Here is a 21,438-nt window from a genome sequence, read left to right on the forward strand (position 1 = left end):
TTAATAAAATTGTATCTAACTCCATTATCTTCATACGATAATCGTTTAAGATATTATTATTTTTGTTTAATTCATAAAATTGATCAAACATCACTATTTGTGAATTCGAACCTAGTTATCACTACTATAAAATTTATTTTGAACATAATTTTCTTTAAAGGATTCGAATACCTATCAAAGATGATTAAATTACTTTTTTTTTTATTAATTTAATAGATTAAATGAGATATTAACTAAACTAATATATAATATCATTTTCCTTTTTGATAGTTAACAATTCAATAACAAAAACAATATTTTTTTTATAATTTTATAATTATTTTATAACTTTCTAAAAACTTGAAGATTAAATTTTTAAAAAGTAGCTCAAAATTCTTTAATTAAATATATACTTTAATCATAAATTAAATTAAGTTTGACGTGTCATCAATTAAATTAATAAACTATTTATAAGAATATAATAATGATTAAAAAAAACTCTTAAACACCTTCCTACTTTCGGCGTATTTAAGCCAGGCACGCCTTAGGCCATTTACCTCCAAACTAGATTTTAAGGATACAAAACGAGAAAGATGATAGCTGACTTTGAACGAATTGCACATGATACCGACGGGGAACCCCAAACCGATGACGATATTTATAGCATAACTAAATCCCTCCGTCTCCAACTCCAAGGCAGCATCGAGATCGGCGGCAATACTGGCACAACCAGCAAAGATATCGGCGGTCTTTATTCGGCTGAGCCTTTGGCTTTGATTAAACCGTCGGGAGTAGATGATATAGCTCGGGTCGTTAAGGCCGCTTCACAAGTTCCTCACATGACGGTTGCGGCGAGGGGTAACGGCCATTCCGTCAACGGTCAGTCGATGAACGATGGAGGGCTCGTGATAGACATGCGTTCCACGGAGGAAAACCTTTTCCGGCTCATTACATTAGATTGTTGCACTAATTACATCGATGTCTCCGGTGGGGCAATATGGGAAGACGTCTTGACACGGTGCGTTTCGGAGTTCGGTTTGACACCTAGGTCGTGGACCGATTACTTGGGCTTAACGGTGGGTGGGACATTATCGAACGCTGGCGTCAGTGGCCAGGCCTTCCGTTATGGTCCCCAAATATCGAACGTAATGGAATTGGACGTTGTAACCGGAAAAGGAGATATAGCCGTCTGCTCCGAAACCCAAAACCCGGAACTGTTCTTCGGAGTCCTGGGCGGGCTGGGCCAGTTCGGTATTATCACCCGAGCAAGGGTTAAGGTTCAGACAGCTCCAGACATGGTGGGTCTCTCAGTGCTTGAGTAACACTTTTACGCTACGTAATTTAGGTTGTTGTACGATTATTTTGTTTTTATTTTTGTTCATGTGATTAGGTAATGTCGTAACCGGTTTTCGTCCGGGCACGAATTTTTTTTTTACTCGGCGGGAAAAGTGATGTGAATAAATGGTTTTAAAATAATTTAGGAGTCGCCATCGGCCTTTCGGGTCAGGTAGGTCGAATACCTAAAAATCATCCTTTAAAAGAGTTTTTAAGAAAACATCGATTAAAAGATAAACTGATCTGCGTTTTAACCAAAAATTCATTCTTTTAGATAATAAAAAGGGATTCGTGGTCGGTTACGTTTAGGGAATGATTAGCACCCCTACAACGCCCAAAATTGGTACTTTTTAATTAGAAATTGTCTCTATTATTAGAAATTCAAAATTCAAAATAAATTTAATTTATAATCCTATTATTTTAAGATTATAATTATGAAAAATATATATTAATATATTTATAAATAAAATATTTATTTATTTAGAAATATCAGAAAAAGACTTCTAGGTGCCTTAAGACAGCTCTTTTCTTTGATATTAAAAATAAATAAATAATTAAAACAATTAATATATAATTTATAAAATAAGATATTTATTTATTTAAAAATATCAGAAAATGGACATCCAGTTGTTTTAAGAATGCCCTTTCTTAATATTAAAAAATAAATAAATATATATTAAAATATGATTATTAAAAATAATTTATGAAATATAAGATTTTAACGAATAAACAAATATTATTTATTATATATATATTTATTTATATAAATAATAATAAGAATAATAAAAAGTAATAATAATAAAATAATATTGCAAATAATAATTAAAATAAAAGGAATTAAAAATATAGTATTAAAATATAAAATATTAAAAAAATAATCAAAAATGAAATTTTAATGATTAAAATGTAAAATTATAAAACTAGAGTACTAATTCGAAATATATAAAAGATGGGCATTAAAAGTGTAATTTAACCATAATTCATAATACGGGATTAAAATAATAATTAATAAACTATGAGGGACTAAATTTGATATTTTCCTAAATATATATATATGTTGATAAGGACTAAATTAAAATAAAATAAAATTAGAAGACTAAATTAAAATAATCAAAAATTGCTTTCAGTGACTAAATTGCAAGGTATACAAATTTGGAGCACTGCGGACGGGGTTTACCTTTTATGAAATTACAGAAATACCCTCCCCAAAATGGCGTCGTTTGGGAGAGGGTATTTAAATACCCGAAACGGCTGGCCCTTCGGGCCAGCTCTCTCATTTCTTCATTCCCTCTTCTCTCTCAAAAATGAGAGAGCCAGAATTTGTCTCTGGCTTCTGTCTAAAACGAGAGAAGACAGTCCCGGTCAGCCACCGCTGCCGGGCTCCGACCACCACTGTCGGCCACCATTAACGGTGGCCGAAAAATTCTAAAATACACCAAAATATAGATCGGGACGATCTAAAATCGATTCTGGTGTTCTTTTTTCCTAAAAAGCTCCCAATCGGAGAAAATCTACGAAAGTACCTTCGGGTTTTGGTTATTTCCGGCGACGTTTGGTATCTCGAGGGTAAGTTCTTCTCTTCCCTGTTTTTATTTTCGATTGTTGATGCTTGCTGTGTTCTCGTTGCTTTTCTTACGTAGTTGTCTGGGATCGTTGGTGTAGTTCTTGCTCTTGTTTCTGTTTTTCTCCGGTTCTTCTCCTCTTATTTTGCAGGTGTGGTGGCTTTTATAGCCACCACCGAGGCTTTCGTCGGACTGGTCCCTTAGGAGGCTTTCGGTGAGTCACCGAGCTATGTGGTGACTCACCCCAATAGTTGCGACATGTGGGGCGGCTGGCTCTTCTGGAAAGCTCAGTGAGGCAGCAAGCGTCGACAGCAGATATTGGACCATCTGGCGGCGGCTGGGACGTGGCTCTCTAGAAGCAATGGCGGCGGTTGGGACGTGGCCCTAGGGTTATGATACCCTAGGGTTTTATCTGGAAAGCTGTGGACCGTTGGATCAAAACAGATCCAACGGCTGAGGTGGAGGCGGCTGCTGGTGATGATATAAACCCTAGATGGGTTTAGGGTTACTGTTGGGCCATCTGGGTTTGGTCTCTTGTAACTGGGCTCGTTTGGGTTGGGCCGGACTTGGCCTTTTTGTAATAATAATTATTATTTATTTAATAATAATAATATAATATAATAATAATAATAATAATATTAAAACAAAATAATAATAATAAATAAAACAAATGAAATAAAAAACTAGTGTCTTCAGCTGCCCCTCTTTGTTCATTCTTGTGTTAACGAGAATAGGACAAAGACTAAAGGACAATAAGTTTTTTTTTCATTTGACTTCACTTGATTAAGATGGTAATGTTGAACAAAATCTTCTTTGGGATTAGTTCGTCTCATTATGAACTTTTCCAGTGGGGATGATAATTTGTCTCCTTTTGTGATGTAATCTGGAAATGTTGATGCTGATCTATCTCCTTCTGTGATAGAATCATGCAAAAGATTGAACAAGTTCTTCTCATTATGAACTTCCTCTTCCTCTTCAGATGAATTCTTCTCATTATGAACTCTCTCTGGAAAAGTTGATCCATCGAGTGATGAATTCGAGCAACAAGTTCTTCTCATTATGAATTTCTTCTTCTTTCTTCAGATGAGTTCTTCTTATTATGAACTCGCCCTGGCAATGTTGGTCCATCGAATGATAAATTCAAGCGAAAAGTTGAACAAGTTCTTCTCATTAAGAACTTCTTCTTCCTTCTTCAGATGAGTTCTTCTTATTATAAACTCGCCCTGGCAATGCTGGTCCATCGAATGATAAATTCAAGCGAAAAGTTGAACAAGTTCTTCTCATTATGAACTTCTTCTTCTTTCTTCAGATGAGTTCTTCTCATTATGAACTCGACCTGGCAATGCTGATCCATCGAATGATGAATTCAAGCGAAAAGTTGAACAAGTTCTTCTCATTATGAACTTCTTCTTCTTTCTTCAGATGAGTTCTTCTCATTATGAACTTGACCTGGCAATGCTGATCCATCGAATGATGAATTCAAGCAAAAAGTTGAACAAGATCTTCTCATTATGAACTTCTTCTTCCTTCTTCAGATGAGTTCTTCTCATTTTTAACTCGACCTGGCAATGCTGATCCATCGAATGATGAATTCAAGCGAAAAGTTGAACAAGTTCTTCTCATTATGAACTTCTTCTTCCTTCTTCAGATGAGTTCTTCTCATTATGAACTCGACCTGGTAATGCTGATCTATCGAATGATAAATTCAAGCGAAAAGTTAAACAAGTTCTTCTTATTATGAACTTCTTCTTCCTTCTTCAGATGAGTTCTTCTCACTATGAACTCTTCTAGAAATGTTGATCCATTGAATGATGGATTTGAACTTTGCTAAAATCTTTGAAATTCCTGTCAAATATTCAACATGGATAAAATGAATGAAAATGCTCCTATTTTGCAAATGTCTAAATATGATGCATGAATGTTGATGCAATCTTCATTTGACTTCAAAATGGTGAACTCGGTTTTCCTCCACTTCATCATTTATTGCCAGGGTCACCTCTGGATATCAGTGTAGCAACTTATGCTATCAAGCTTGCATTTCTGAAGAACCATCTGATCAACTTGTATCTTTATGTCTTCTTTGCTTCATGAAAGTCTCAGAAGAATTGTTTCATTTGTGGAACTCTTATCGTAGTCAAAATTATGACCCTGATGCCCCATTTTGTCTTGGATAAAACCAACTTTCTTTGCTTGGAATTGTGCAGAAATCCGATAAAGCTTTCATCTTTGAAAAGAGAATTTGTCATCTTTTAAAAAGGGAATCTATCATCTTTGAAGAGTGTAGATGTAGATATTCCTGACTCAGCAGGGATTAATTAAGAGAGTAGAGTCTGTTCTAACTTAACTCTTGAAACACATCATAAGGAAGATTTATTCAATTCCTTTCATGTCCTCACATTTAAATCAGATCTCGAATAAGGCAACTTGGACCATATCATGTCGAGATGCTTAACAACAACCTGTAATTCAACCTTAGTTGGTACCACTAGTTTCTTATTTAAAATTTTAGTTCTCCTTCTGTGGAAAGAAATCTTCATCTTGTATCAATAAATGGAAACCATATAATTGCAACATTGGTTCAGCACCATAATCAATGGTTCGTAAAACATTTGACAATACATTCATCTTCTCATGTAGTTTCAGCTCAGATGTTCGTAAAGCATTTGACAACACATTTATCCCTTTTTTATGGCTTCTGCCAAGATTTCTCAATCATTGAAGCTCTTTGCATGGTGTTCAAAGTTTTTGTATGATGTCATAAGACCACTTGAGAACAAAACTCAATGGGAATACAAGTGAAATACTGGTATGACCAAAAAGTTGGTCAAATTCGCCAAATGTGCTGGTGTCGAATTGAATAGGAGACACTAATTGATTTCGATATCATCTCGGGCAAGGGCAAGTGTAATACTGATCACATTTTCTTCTGTAATGAGCATGGTAGAAAGTAGAAACACTTCAGCTATAGGATATATGCATAGAAAGATATCCGTGGAATTCTTGCTGCTGGGGATGAAACGCACATGATAAAACCCAAAATAGATGAAAACTCAATTCCTCCTGGCTGGCATGATAACCTCAATAACTACGGGAAAGAGCAATATACATGAGTTTCTCTCTTCAATGTCATCAAGTAAATAAAACTGATGTGAAAAATAGCTTCGTAACCTCAACAGTATGGTTGAAACTAACTGACAGGAATCTCAAAGAAATATTTTCAATTATCACCGACACACAAAATGCAAAATTCAAAGCTGAGATCTTGAGGAACTGAACCCTGGATCGAGTAGTCTACCTGGGGACCATCTTTATTCATGTAATTGTGATGTAGCTTAACAAAGAACATGATGTCATGTGAAACACGGTTAAGAAGATTGGGTATTTGAAAACATACTTGCTGAGTAGATATTTGTTCAACAACATGATCATAATGTAACTGCCTGATGAACGAAGCAATTATATATAGTCAACTTCACTGTCATTGTTTCACCATTTTCATTCTTCATACATTTCTGTCTCATTGGAAATATTTGTTCAAGTCAATGATCTTGACACATGATGATGTGGGCCTTCAGCATGCCCCAACAATTGCTGATACGGACGTTCAAAATACATCAACATTATTCATTCTGATTGAAAAAGGCTTTCAGCATGCCCCAGCATTTTGCTGATATAAACATTCAGGATACATCAACATTCCTGATTTTGATTGAAAAGGGTTTTCAGAATGCCCCAACATTTGCTTCTTGTTAATCTGAGCCTTCAAAATGCCCCAACATTTGCTGATACAGATGTTAAAAGTGTGTTCACATTATTTCTTGTTGAGATGAGCCTTCAAAATACCCAAATATTCATATTGCTGTGAGCCTTCAAAATGCCCCAATATTTTATTTCTGGTTGAAATGGGCCCTCAAGATGTCCCTCTAGATCTGTCTGAATTGGGCTTTCGAGATGCCTCAATATTCTTCTTTTGATTCACTCTCAATGTATGTTTGAATAGAATATCATGATCCCCACGAGGTCCAATTTTGACAATGCACTTTGGTGGATACTTGTGGCTTTATTCGTGCTCCAAATCTGTTTATCTTGAATACTCTCATTCTGGTGTCACTAAACAGCAGTGTTGTCAGGTAACTGGAAGAATTCTCTTCATGTTGTCACAAACTTAAGAAGTACTCAATCATTCTGACAGAAACATCTGAGATATGTGTCTTCTGAATGAGGTGACCATTTTCTGTATCTGGAGGGATTTAATCAGATAGAGTAGTAAAAATAGCATGGTAATCTGTTCCAGGCTGACACAGTGGCTTATCATCTTTCAGTGAAAGCCATCTCTGAAATATACTTTTCTGTGGGAGAGAAACCAATTTATGTGAACTGTAATCTGATGCAATAGCAAGATTACTTATACAGTGGTACATGCTTTTGAAAAATCTGCACCCATGCAACATGTTGATTCTGATAACAACTCATCTGATTATGAAGCGATCTTTCAGGATGATTTCACAGATATTGATAGTTCTTTCTGATACCGAGAAAATCCTGAATTCTGATTTTGATGAGGAGAATAAATTGTTATTCTTGAAAAAAAATGGGATTCTAAGAGGTTGAGGCTTCAATAACTATGGAGAGATGTGGTCTAGATTCATCAATTACAGAGTTGACAGATTATGAATTCATCAATTGTAGAGTTGACAGATTTTATATGTGCTTCTCAAATGGCTAAGGCTGTTGACACACTTCTTCTGATAGAAGATAGGAATCCATTATGCAATGATCCCAATTAAAAGAAAAGGCGAAACTTGGGCTATGATTTTTGGGAAAGGAATAAGCAGAAGAAGCTTCTTAATGAAAACGATCATGCAGTTCATCTTTTAATTCCAATGATTGGTTCTGGGGTTCCTACCGAACCAGATCAGATAACTCAAAGAACACTTCCAGAAGATGCTATTGGGTCTTCTTATTTCTACTATGAGAACGTGGCACTTGCTCCAGTTAATGTTTGGACTGGAATATCACAGTACTTATTCGATGTAGAGCCAGAATTTGTAGATTCGAAACATTTTCATGCTACTACACTGAAAAGGGGCTATATTCATAATCTGCCAATTGAGAACAAATTTTCTCTTATCTTGTTTCCTCCATGTGCTGATGTTTTTCCATTGACAAAGAAATGATGGCCTTCCTAGGATCCAAGGACAAAGTTTAACTGTTTACAAACATGTACAAGAAGTGCCAAATTGACAGAAAGGATACGCAAGGTTCTTGAAGCTTGTGATGATGAGCCATCTTCGAGTGTTTAGAAGTATGTTTTTTATGAGTGCTGAAAATGGAATCTGGTATGGGTTGGAAGAAATAAAGCCTTTTCATTTGAACCTGATGAGGTGGAAATACTTTCAGGTTTCCATGTCATGTCTCTTTTCTCTAGGATCATGCAGAGGTTGCCTTCTACTGTCTTGGCATCCCTTTGAAAACAGATGTGAAAGAACTGAATGGTGATCAGTTGGAGCAATTGATGGGTAGATTTGGAGGATTCAACCTTGTTGTCGATGGTATCCAGTGTAACAACCTTACTGGAAGAAATAAACATCATCATGATGAGCTAGACGATTTTTTGTTGGTGCATTTTCTTGCAATGACTGCTACGACAATTGTCTCTTCTGCTGCTCCAAAATATGCACTGCAATATCTCACTCTTCCCGAACCATGGAAAGGTCTAGCTGATAGTAAAATTGGTTATCTCAACTTTTGGAATCCAGTAAAGTCTATAAGTGTAAAATCTGTTCCAATGTCTTAGTCTGTGCCATATGTTCTCAAATTCAGCAATCTTCTGAAGGATCTAATGGATATCATCTTAACAAAGAAAATGATCGGCATGGAAGAGGTAGCAAAGATGTATCAAGACTTGAGCCAACACCAGAGTGCAGGTAGTGACTTGTTCATTCCCATAATACATCTTACGGGGACCTATATCTCTGTGATGTAATCTTCTAGAGAACATGAATTAATGGTTGGGGAAAATAATCTGTATGGTGATGCTTATCGCCCTCAGCATGAGATAAACGATAATCTTTCTTGATAGATTGCTAATAATGTCACCGGCGAGCGTTACAAGTTCAATTCTCCAGACTTTCTGGCTTCTTGGACCATTTGCTTTCAAGAAAGTGAAATGCTTCATCATTATGGCCTCGTTCATTCTTTTTCTACAACAGAGGTAGGACAGGAATCAACTTGCTTTAAGGACCTTTCTCATTTGAGACTGTCCTGTTTGAAAATGTTTTTTCTCATTTCTTTATTGAAGAATGAAAGAATTTTGCAAAGTATTACCCCTTTCAGGTTCACAATATAATCAAATCATAAACAATAAGTTTAATGAATATCCAATAAATCAACTACACTTTTAAATCATTCAAAAATCATAGTCCTATGGCAAGTGTCAAAATTATTGACTGATTTAAGGTGTAGGTGGATTTTGGTAAAGTAAGGTTCTTTCAAGTTGGTTCAGTATGTCGCTTCGGGCTTCCACTAACTTGAAGAAATGGTTGTTATGCTCATCTTGTAGAGATGCTTCTTGTTTCCTAACTCTCAGGAACGTCTTCGGGAATTGCGGTGCTTCATTTAAGAGCTTAAGATCATCTCTTATATCGTTGTTGCACCATTCATTATTCGAGCCGCATTTTTTAGGTTTTCAACTCGAATCCTCCTTTGGTTTCAAGATGTTATTTAAAAATTTACATCTTGAACCCCCCCTTTTATCATTTTTCATATCATGCATTAAAGATTTTAAAAACCAATTTTTGCAAATAAAAATCAATCTTGAGAGGCGGAATGAATTCTGAAGATATTCTCATTAGATGCCTTCAATCTTGCTTTGCTTGACTTGGATCTGCCTTGCTGGGGATTTTTCCATCATCTGGATCCCTCTAGACTGCCAAATTTTGGATTCATTTCCATTTTCTCATATCTTCATCATTTCTTGCTCTTCTTGTTGAATATGGATCTTTGATCCATCTTGTAACTTGAGGCTCCATGAGTCACCCATCTTGATTCAATTTTTTTTCAGGTTTTTTTTTCTTTGATGGATGAGTCTAATACTTCAATTGCTTTGGACGTCTCCTTTTCCTTTTGTCATTTTTTCTTAAGCATAATATCTCTTGACAGAATCTGAGTTTATTTGGGTTTTCAGAACTTTCCCATCCATTTTTGCCAAGATCAACACTTCTCCGGAAAAGGTCTTTTGTTTTTTTTACTGGATAGGTCCCTTCTCAATTAGGCATTCATTTCCCATGGAAATCTTTATGTACAAGCAAGATCATTTTTAGCATTAGATCACCCTTTTGGAACTCTCTCGGATTTCTGTTCGTGACCTTTCATCGTCTATTTCTGATACATCTGCCCATGGCAGATAGCTTCTAATTGGTTCTTATCCATAAGGTTTAATTGATTAAATTGAAATTGGATACATTCAGTCTTCTCCAATTTTTCCTCCTTGAGGATACAAAATAATGGGATCTCAACTTCAATTGGTAATACTGCTACCATCCCATAGACTAAACAATAAGGTGTTGCCCCAATAGATGCTAGCACAGTAATTCAATATGCATATAAGGCAAAAGGTGGCTTCTCGTGCCAAACCTTGTAAGCTTTAGTGGTCTTTGTAATGATCCTCTTAAGGTTCTTATTTGCTCCTGCCAATGCCCCATTCATCTTTGGGCGATATGTCACTGAGTTGGCATGCTTGATCTGTACGCGAAGTTTAGTCATGTCATAGAAGTCCTTATAAAAAGAGATATCTCCAGGGGGATGAATATTCAAGATCAATTTTACTTACATGAAAATGTAATTAATGCATGATATATTTATTTCAATCAATCATTTTCTCCTTCTTCTTTGAGTATGCCCTAATCACTTGAATTCATTTTCAATAAGTTGGTCCATGATGCCCCATCTCGTCTCTTCTTGCAGTAAGATTCACGGATAATTGAAAGTTTGGTTCTTTTGAGGTTCTTTGGTTTGTGATGGTTTTGTATTTGGAGGGACAAATGTGTGACTTTTGAAGTCATGTATATGGTGGAAGGTAGTATAATGAATCGATCAACTCTACCCGAAAAAATAAACATCTATAATTGGTGTCTCAAAAACAGGTAGAGACACTTCTTCAGAGTCTCAGATAAATGTAGTGTCAGGATTTGGTTTTGGTAAGGGTCGAGTAATTGGCATTGGATGGGATATTGAAGATATAATTTTACCACTTGCCAATAGATCTATAACTCTTGAAAAATTAAAAGAATATTTAATCTACTTGATACTCAATAATCTCAAGATTAAAATTTGACTCCTTGCTCATAACCATAAAAGAAACACATATTTATTTATTGCACAAAAGGCGGAGAAAGGAACAAAAAACATATTCAAACAAGATGCTGAAAATAGAAAGTACTACAGTGGTAGATAACACTTCCACTTGTTTATGCATCATTACTCCTCTATTATTGGGTGTGTACTTGGCCCAGGATTTTTTTCCTTATTTGCCCCCCATTCCTTGATCGTTTCTTGTGTCAAGACTCCTTTGTCGACGAGCGTCTCTATTTCCTTTAACAGTGACCAACAATTCCCTGTTGAATGTCCATATACTCCCAAGTGAAAATTACAGAAGCTATTTTGATCATAGCAATGGGCATAAGGCTTTGGTGACACCTTCACCAATCTTGGTGTAATGTATTGACCTTTAACCAAATGAGGGTACAAGTCTGAGATAGATTCTTGAAGTGAAAATTACAGAAGCTATTTTGATCATAGCAATGGGCATAAGGCTTTGGTGACACCTTCACCAATCTTGGTGTAATGTATGGACCTTTAACCAAATGAGGGTACAAGTCTGAGATAGATTCTTGAAACACCTTCAGAGTTTTTCTCGTTCGCGAGGCTATCACTTTCTTTGATCGTTCTTAACGAATGAATGCTCTCATGTTATCGAGGGGGTTCTGAATGCTCATTTCAGCTATAACTGGGGTAATATTAACCAGATTTCTTAAGTTGTCCTTTGCCTTACTGGTTTTCGGAAAATCTGATACATGTATCTGAGGTGTCTTCTGGGTTATATCTGCCTCATTCTTTCTTAGACCTATAGGCCAATCTCGAATTACATCCATGGGAGCCTTTTAATTTCTTTTCCCATTTTCTTGTGCCCAATATTCTTCGTAGGATTTGGTTACATTAGTTTCTGTTGTAACAACGATTTCTGAACATTGAACCTTAAACCCTTCTTTTATCTTGTATTTTTGAATTACTTGCTCTAAATGGTCTTGGAAATTTCCCTTAAGGTTACCAGGAACCTTAGCTGAACAATTTGGAATTCCAGTCTGATTTATCCAAGGAACTTCCTTATAGGTCCAATTCTCATTTGGAGGCCACTGTGATTGATCAAGTTGTGGAGTAATTGATCTGGCTAAGAGCATTTTTGGATGCAATTTTTCACTCGAACAGTGGAAGGGAGGAAATTGAAATCCCTGCACATTCTTTTTCTTCTTGATCACTTTATAAGGTTTGGTACCATGTTTAACTGAATAAGACCTCACTGTATTAACCCCAACTTATTTCTTGACTTTAGTATTGTCAGAGCCTCTTATCTTGCCATTCTTGATAGCCATTTCGATGATTTCTCCACTTATGATGATGTCAAAGAAATTATTAGGGACAACCCCTATCATGTGATTAACATAAGAAAATTTTAATGTGCTGATGAAAAAAGTAGTGAACTCTTTTTCAGCCAATGGAGGATGTACTTGAGAAGCAACGTCTTTCCATCGTTGTGAATATTGTCGAAAGCTTTCATTGAACTTCATATTCATGCTTTGCAACATTGTTCGATCAGGGGCCATATCAGTCATGTGCTTGTATTGACCCAAAAAGGCTTGAGCTAAATCCCTCCAAGAACGTATTTGAGTACGTTTTAGCTGATTATATCATCTGGATGCAGACCCAGATAAACTGTCTTGGAAACAGTGGATCAACAATTTTTCATTCTCTACATAACCAGTCATACGACGACAATACATAGTGATATGATATGAAGGGCATGTGGTCCCATTATACTTCTCAAAATCTGGAACCTTGAACTTTGGTGGAATAACCAGGCCAGGGACCAAACTTAGTTCTTTGGCATCAAACCCATAAAATGACTCAACTGTCTCTATAGATTTTATCACCTCTTCTATATTTTCCAGTCGTTGAGTGAATTTTTCCTTCTCAACTTATTTGTTTAGGTCAAGGACCTCATTACTAATACAAAATTCATCAGGTTTCAACTCAGAAGTAGTAGGACAATCAGTGGGGAATGATGCTCCAGCTTGATATGGTGAGTTCTTAACAGCGAAGTAAATCGGTGATTGAATTTCCTGGGGTATAGAGGTGAACTCAGGAATATGAATAGGTGTAACATCCAAAGAATTTCTGGGGTTTTCAACAAGACACTTTCCAGCGGTCTGGTGCTTCTCAATCATTTCTTTCATATTGTTCAGTAGATCGATATGAGAATTTGTGATATTAGCTTCAATTTGTGCCAACTTGCTCCTTAATTCCTCTTGTATTTCTTTCTGCTCTATCTCAAATTTGGCTAGCCTGTCCTCAGTTTCTTTAGACATTTTTCTTGTGTCGTGCTGAGCGTTCTTGCTTCAAGGAAAAACCAAGATCACTTCGTTTGAAATCCTTATTTTAATGAATGAATGTTTTAATGTATTATGACATAAAAAATGCAAAGATGCCAAATGCAAATGTAAATATGTGAATGTAATAATAAGAATACAAATTGTGCAATACAAAAGTAAACATAAAAATACAAATGCAAAGATGCCAAATGTAAATATGCAAATGTAAAAATGTAAATTATTTAAAATACCAGAATAGGACATCCAGTTATATTAAGACTGCCCTTTTTCTTTGATATTGAAAATAAATAAACATTATTATTTAATTAAATATGTTTTAATGCATGATGTAAGTTTAAAAATGTAAATGTAAATACAAACGTAAAAATGTACAAATGCAAAATATAAATGCATGTATGAAAAGGTGTTACTCAAGAGTGATCATCTTAGAACAGATTTCATTGAACGCAAAAGTTTCGTTACATCAAACAAAACTTTACATATAGGGATATATTTCATTCCTAACTTTTCCAAAGCCAAATTAGTCTATCAGCTTAAGGGACATATTGCTTGTCTGGACTGCAACTTCTTCCATGACATTCTCATTCATCTTCTGTGTCACTTCTCAGAGTTGCTCATTTTCCCTTGTAAGAGAACCTTTCTGTCCAAGAAGTTCTTGAACAAGATCTTCATATATGTTGCAGTTCTTTTTCAGCTTAGTGACCCCTGTGATCCACTCTTCTGGGGTGTTTCCTATGCCATTATTTTGAAAGGCTTGACTGATCTTCTGAAAATCTTCATGCATGGTTTTCATTTCTGTGCTCAATTTCTTGTTTTGGTCGTTCAAGTCCTTCAAATAACATGCTTGAGCTTCATAAAAACCTCCACTAATCTGAATGCCCTGACTGATGCTCTTACCATAGACTGCTTTTGGTATCAATCTGGTAGGATCTTTGTGTAATACTTTTGGTATTAATATAACAGGATCTCTTTGTGCTTTCCTTTCTTCTATCCTCGGAGTTTCCTCAGGATGTCTTTCTTTGGCCGCATCATATTTTGTTTGATCATAAAACTTTTTGTCCATTTACGATTTCTTTCCAATATGATGAACAGTCTTTCCAGTAAACACCTTTTGGTTATGCCATGATCATGCAATGCAAACAAAAGAAATCAATATGAACAGATTAGAGCAATGTAACATGCATGGAAAAATAAGAAAACAAAAATAGAATAATTAGTACCAATTAATGGAAAGAAAAATTCTATTTATCAAGGTATAAATCTTAACCTCATGCTTTCTAGTTTCATGCTTTGTTTGGAAAATTTAACTTAACCGCATGATTTCTAGTTCGCATGCATTTATTCAGGAAAAAGAAAAGGAAAAATAAATTAAAAGCTAAAACTTATTTCTCCTTTGTGTATACCTACTGACAAAATTTCGACATTGTTTCAGATCGAGAGAGTTTATAGGGTTTATTATATGCAGGTTTTCAGTTCTAGGAGTAAAGGTACTCGAACTGTCCTTGTTGATGCCCCCTTGGGTTGTCAACCCTCAATCCTAGTCCATTACAGACTTAAGCGGATCGAGTTCAATTCGAGGGGACACATTTCTCTATACCTGACACGGAGAATAAATTCTCACGAAGACATAGAGCATATGAACCCCGAAAGTTACTTGCTAGGTCTGACACGGAGAATAAATTCTCACGAAGACGTCGCTTTCACTCCCACTTAAAAGGGACAAACTCACTTATAGAGCTTTATGTTATGCAATGCAAGTGTTGTGTGTGAGGAGAAATGTTCAAACCTCTGACAGAAAAATAAATAATGAAATAAAATACTTGCAAATAAAATGAAATATTAATAAGAAAATATATATAAATACTATGAAAATAATAAGTATATAAAAAAATTGAAAAGAAAGAATTATAAATCAAATATATGAATTTTTAATTTATAATTAATAGAGACAATTTATAATTGATTTTAAAAGTTTGACTCATCCCCAGCGGAGTCGCCAAGCTGTCGTAACCGGTTTTCGTCCGGGCACGAATTTTTTTTTACTCGGCGGGAAAAGTGATGTGAATAAATGGTTTTAAAATAATTTGGGAGTCGCCATCGGCCTTTCGGGTCAGGTAGGTCGAATACCTAAAAATCATCCTTTAAAAGAGTTTTTAAGAAAACATCGATTAAAAGATAAACTGATCTGCGTTTTAACCAAAAATTCGTTCTTTTTGATAATAAAAAGGGATTCGTGGTCGGTTACGTTTAGGGAAGGATTAGCACCCCTACAACGCCCAAAATTGGTACTTTTTAATTAGAAAATGTCTCTATTATTAGAAATTAAAAATTCAAAATAAATTTAATTTATAATCCTATTATTTTAAGATTATAATTATGAAAAATATATATTAATATATTTATAAATAAAATATTTATTTATTTAGAAATATCAGAAAAAGACTTCTAGGTGCCTTAAGACAGCTCTTTTCTTTGATATTAAAAAATAAATAAATAATTAAAACAATTAATATATATAATTTATAAAATAAGATATTTATTTATTTAAAAATATCAGAAAATGGACATCCAGTTGTTTTAAGAATGCCCTTTCTTAATATTAAAAAAAATAAATATATTAAAATATGATTATTAAAAATAATTTATGAAATATAAGATTTTAACGAATAAACAATATTATTATTATATATATTTATTATATAAATAATAAGAATAATAATAAAAAGTAATAATAATAAAATAATATTGCAAATAATAATTAAAATAAAAGGAATTAAAAATATAGTATTAAAATATAAAATATTAAAAAAAAATCAAAAATGAAATTTTAATGATTAAAATGTAAAATTATAAAACTAGAGTACTAATTCGAAATATATAAAAGATGGGCATTAAAAGTGTAATTTAACCATAATTCATAATACGAGATTAAAATAATAATTAATAAACTATGAGGGACTAAATTTGATATTTTTCTAAATATATATATATGTTGATAAGGACTAAATTAAAATAAAATAAAATTAGAAGACTAAATTAAAATAATCAAAAATTGCTTTCAGTGACTAAATTGCAAGGTATACAAATTTGGAGCACTGCGGACGGGGTTTACCCTTTATGAAATTACAGAAATACCCTCCCCAAAACGGCGTCGTTTGGGAGAGGGTATTTAAATACCCGAAACGGCTGGCCCTTCGGGCCAGCTCTCTCATTTCTTCATTCCCTCTTCTCTCTCAAAAATGAGAGAGCCAGAATTTGTCTCTGGCTTCTGTCTAAAACGAGAGAAGACAGTCCCGGTCAGCCACCGCTGCCGGGCTCCGACCACCACTGTCGGCCACCATTAACGGTGGCCGAAAAATTCTAAAATACACAAAAAAATATAGATCAGGACGATCTAAAATCGATTCGGGTGTTCTTTTTTCCTAAAAAGCTCCCAATCGGAGCAAATCTACGAAAGTACCTTCGGGTTTTGGTTATTTCCGGCGACGTTTGGTATCTCGAGGGTAAGTTCTTCTCTTCTCTATTTTTATATTCGATTGTTGATGCTTGATGTGTTCTCGTTGCTTTTCTTACGTAGTTGTCTGGGATCGTTGGTGTAGTTCTTGCTCTTGTTTCTGTTTTTCTCCGGTTCTTCTCATCTTATTTTGCAGGTGTGGTGGCTTTTATAGCCACCACCAAGGCTTTCGTCGGACCGGTCCCTTAGGAGGCTTTCGGTGAGTCACCGAGCTATGTGGTGACTCACCCCAATAATTGCGACGTGTGGGGCGGCTGGCTCTTCCGGAAAGCTCAGTGAGGCAGCAAGCGTCGGCAGCAGATATTGGACCATCTGGCGGCGGCTGGGACGTGGCTCTCTAGAAGCAATGGCGGCGGCTGGGACGTGGCCCTAGGGTTATGATACCCTAGGGTTTTATCTGGAAAGCTGTGGACCGTTGGATCAAAACAGATCCAACGGCTGAGGTGGAGGCGGCTGCTGGTGATGATATAAACCCTAGATGGGTTTAGGGTTACTGTTGGGCCATCTGGGTTTGGTCTCTTGTAACTGGGCTCGTCTGGGTTGGGCCGGACTTGGCCTGTTTGTAATAATAATAATTATTTATTTAATAATAATAATATAATATAATAATTATAATAATAATATTAAAACAAAATAATAATAATAAATAAAACAAATGAAATAAAAAATTAGTATCTTCAGGTAAGATGGATTAGGGTAGTGTACTCCGACTTTGATGAGTTCACTGGGGATGATGAGTTTTTGGTGAGTTTGAAAGGCGACGAGTCATTTGATTATGTAGAAGGTTTCGTATTTTCCAACAATGATGACCCGATCAATGGCTGGCCATCCGTACCATTGGACCCGAACCATGGGTTCAACCCGAAGCTTATCCCTTCAACCGCTGGCTCAGTCCTCTACTGTCTCGAAGTGGCTTTCCATTACCGTTACAGTGACCAGCCATCGACCGTTGATATGGTAATGCACATATTTAATTTTAGGGTAAACTAAGTATTTAGTCGTAGAATTATCACTTTGATTTTGTTTTTGTCACTTAACTACTTTTTTTAAAATCATATCTAGCGTCATATTTTGATTATGTTTTGATCATCTACTGTTAAAAAATTAAACAAAACTGTTGATGTAATATTTTTTATTTCTTTAATGATGACATGTTAGTATCATCGTTAAGTTTTTTTTCGATGGATAACCAAAATAAAACTAAAACAGTATTTTATATATAATTTTAAAAAAATAATTTTATGACTAAACAAAATAAAGTTCAGAATTGACAAACTAAATATGTAGTTTACCTTTGATTTTATTTTTATTTTGGCATTTTTAATAATCTTCTGCATCAAGTAATACCATAACAAGATAGAACCTTAAACTGTCAAACGATTGATTTAAAAACTGACTGAAATCTTGACTTTTTAGTGGGTCCCAGTTAAAGCATTTGACCCGAACAAAAAAATGTTGGGTTCCTTTCATCAACCATGTCACGCGAACAATGAAAATAATGTCAAAGAAAACTCCTGGATTGCTTACACGTGTATGAACTCGGCGACGGACGATGGGCCTATTCTTGTCTCCATCATAACAAGAATAGAAGATTCACTAGAGGTATGATTTTATATTAGTATTAAAAAAATGAAATATCTGAACTGTAAGTTCTCTGGATTGAAATGACGTGATTGCCCCTAGCTCCCTCTTTATTTTACTGGGTTCTCTGTGCAGGCCGTTAGTGGACTTCTCGAACGGTTGGGTTTCGTGGAGGGTTTGAAGTTCCAGGTGGACCTGAGTAACGTAGAGTTTTTATTGCGTCTAAAGCGGGTGGAGGAACAAGCGAAGGCCGACGGTATTTGGGAAGGCCCACATCCATGGTTGAAACTCTTCATCTCCAAATCAGACATCTTTGATTTCGATCGGACGGTGTTTAAGAAGATGCTGAAAGATGGAACCGGTGGGCCCAAGCTGATCTACCCGCTCTTGCGAAGCAAGTGAGTATTCTCACCAACACATTCCATTTTTGTGGACCCTGCATTATATTCAAACACGTGTCATATTAGGTGTCAATCCCCTAGCCTTTTTCAACGAATATTGATCGGTTGCTTTCGAATGTGTTTTAAGATGGGATAATCGCACGTCAGTGGCGTTACCGGACAGTGAAATCTTCTACCTGGTGGCATTGCTCCGGTCGGTGCCGGCAGGGCCATTGGTCGAGAAATCGGTGGCACAAAACAATGAGATTGTTGAGTGGTGCATCAGACAGGGTTTGGATTCCAAACAATATTTCCCTCGTTACCAGTCCAAAGAGGACTGGAAACGACATTTTGGGAATCAATGGACGAGATTTGTGGAGAGGAAGACTAGTTTTGATCCCATGACTATCCTTGCACCAGGACAAAAAATCTTTAAAAGGACCCATCGATCTTAATTACTTGGAAAACAAACTATGGTTTCTATTGTTAATATCACATTTATCGCACACGGTATGCAACTTGTAATAAATATGGATGTAATAATTGAAAAAAGTTTTTTTTATTATCAAAAGGTTCGATAAGCATTTTATTAAAATAGTACAAACAAATAAAAAAGGAAATCCGAAAAAGTCAAGTAACTAAAGTTACAACCACACAAAAGATAAAACAATTCGTACATGGAAAATTAAAACACCGGACAAAAAATAAGATCTTAAAACATAACAAAGGAACCAAACTTCAATTGTGGTAAATATTTGCGATGGAAGAGTCGTGGCCAAAGAGGAAACATGTAAGGAGTCATTAACTGGACTAAGATGAATCCCAAGCGAAAAATAACAAAGCCATCAATAGCTCATGGTGAGTCAATGAGGCGACTGTCAATATTCCTTACTCTGTGGGTCATATCCGGTGCGTCTTCTATCCAAAAACCTTCATTGGTGTTCTTAAACCCCGTTGAAGCTACTGCATGTGTCGTTTGGTTTTCTTGTCGTCCGATGAAGGTGAAATACCAAGATTCAAGATGCTTTGCTAAGAATTTGGCATCTCCAATCATCAACCCAATTACCGATGAGTCACCTCGGTGTTTAGTTTTGAATGTTAGATTAAAGTCCATAATTGTGGACACATATGTATAATGAACAATATTATCATAAAGTATGACATAAAATTAAGTGATCAATTATATTATATGTGTCGTAGGTATTAAAGTGTCATGGTAAAGTGTAAATCATAAGTTGTATTTATAATTTGATGAGGGACAAAATTATAAATGCTTAATAGATTGACATAATATTCATTCTATACAAAGAGGTAACGGTCTCCATGAGATAGGTTAACTTATAATACTTTTATCATGTCAAAGAGTTTTTATGGCAAGAGAAAATCTATCATGAACACTAATCGCCGATATGAACGATTTTTCTCAGTATTTCGCAAAAATGACAATCGAACTGAACTTTTAGACTTGGCACCAAGTCTGTCCTTGTTTGATTACTTGTTTCTCCATTACAGATAAACCCTAAAACCATAGGGATCAAGAACATAATGAAAAGGTTCCTGGATTTCATTTTCCAAGTTTGTTTCACTTAAATTTCTCATTCTCCATTTAATCATTAAAAGATTGGGTAGAGGATTCTCAAGAAATAGATCCATTAAAAGATTATCAAAATCAATGGCACCATTGTTCGAAAATGGCAATAAAACATGTCCTGAGTTTCATTACTAGTTTCCCTATTAATCCCAAACAGATTCAATGGAGAATACTGCAAATTCATGGATTCAATGGTGCTCGGAAATGACAATAATGTGGGTTCCTAAATCTCATTTCCTAAAGTCAAGGGGCAACTTAAAACTTTGAAAAAATCAGAGGTTTAAGTTAATTTTTTTGAAAGGTTGAGTTTACATTTTAAAAAAATTTTAAGGTATAACTAATTTTTTTGAAATTTTAAAAGGTTCAATGAGAATTTTTAAAAATTATAGGATGGTTTTAATTAAGAACATTAAAAAATTAAGTTTAAAATGAATTTCTAAAAATTTTGAGGGGACAAATTAAAATTTTTGAAAATGTTAAGAATCAAAATTATAATTTTAGTATTTTTGCCTTAAAAAAAGTGAGGAAAAAGCTAGTTTAGGTACACTATTTTCTTTCTTTTTCACTCTTATTACAACGGTAAAACTCACTCATATTTATAGATTTTAGTGGTCATTGGATTGTTGACACATGTTAACATCTTAGTCATCTAACATTATAAATATATATATTCTTCTAATAGATAATTTTAGACATAATATTAAATAATACAAATATGTAGATTATTTTATAGATATATCTAGACATCTAATCTTTCTATATTAATCTAAAATATTCCCAAGATATATCTCCTAAATGATAATTATATATTTACCTATAAGTTGTATTT

The 21,438-nt window shown here is 34.9% G+C and overlaps 2 protein-coding genes across 2 annotated transcripts; both read left to right on the forward strand.

The window, feature by feature from the left end:
* Nucleotides 1–572: 572 nt before the first annotated feature.
* Nucleotides 573–1,301, forward strand: LOC120149734 (cytokinin dehydrogenase 7-like). Its single transcript, XM_039162450.1, has one exon. It carries the CDS (start codon nt 573–575, stop codon nt 1,299–1,301), a length of 729 nt encoding a protein of 242 aa, XP_039018381.1.
* A 17,603-nt stretch (nt 1,302–18,904) lies between these two features.
* Nucleotides 18,905–19,561, forward strand: LOC120149639 (cytokinin dehydrogenase 7-like). Its single transcript, XM_039162370.1, has 2 exons — nt 18,905–19,036; nt 19,167–19,561. The coding sequence occupies exons 1-2, from the start codon at nt 18,981–18,983 to the stop codon at nt 19,471–19,473; spliced, it is 363 nt and encodes a 120-aa protein (XP_039018301.1). The 5' UTR covers nt 18,905–18,980; the 3' UTR covers nt 19,474–19,561.
* The last annotated feature ends 1,877 nt before the right edge of the window (nt 19,562–21,438 follow it).

This window comes from Hibiscus syriacus, unplaced genomic scaffold, assembly GCF_006381635.1.
Source record: "Hibiscus syriacus cultivar Baekdansim isolate YM2019G1 unplaced genomic scaffold, ASM638163v2 tig00111008_pilon, whole genome shotgun sequence".
NCBI classification, from domain to species: domain Eukaryota; kingdom Viridiplantae; phylum Streptophyta; class Magnoliopsida; order Malvales; family Malvaceae; genus Hibiscus; species Hibiscus syriacus.

Coding starts and splice junctions, on each gene's coding strand:
- LOC120149734 (XM_039162450.1), top strand. CDS start 573: ATGATAGCTGACTTTGAACGAATTGCACATGATACCGACGGGGAACCC.
- LOC120149639 (XM_039162370.1), top strand. CDS start 18,981: ATGCTGAAAGATGGAACCGGTGGGCCCAAGCTGATCTACCCGCTCTTG. Junction 19,037..19,166: donor TACCCGCTCTTGCGAAGCAA/GTGAGTATTCTC, acceptor ATGTGTTTTAAG/ATGGGATAATCGCACGTCAG.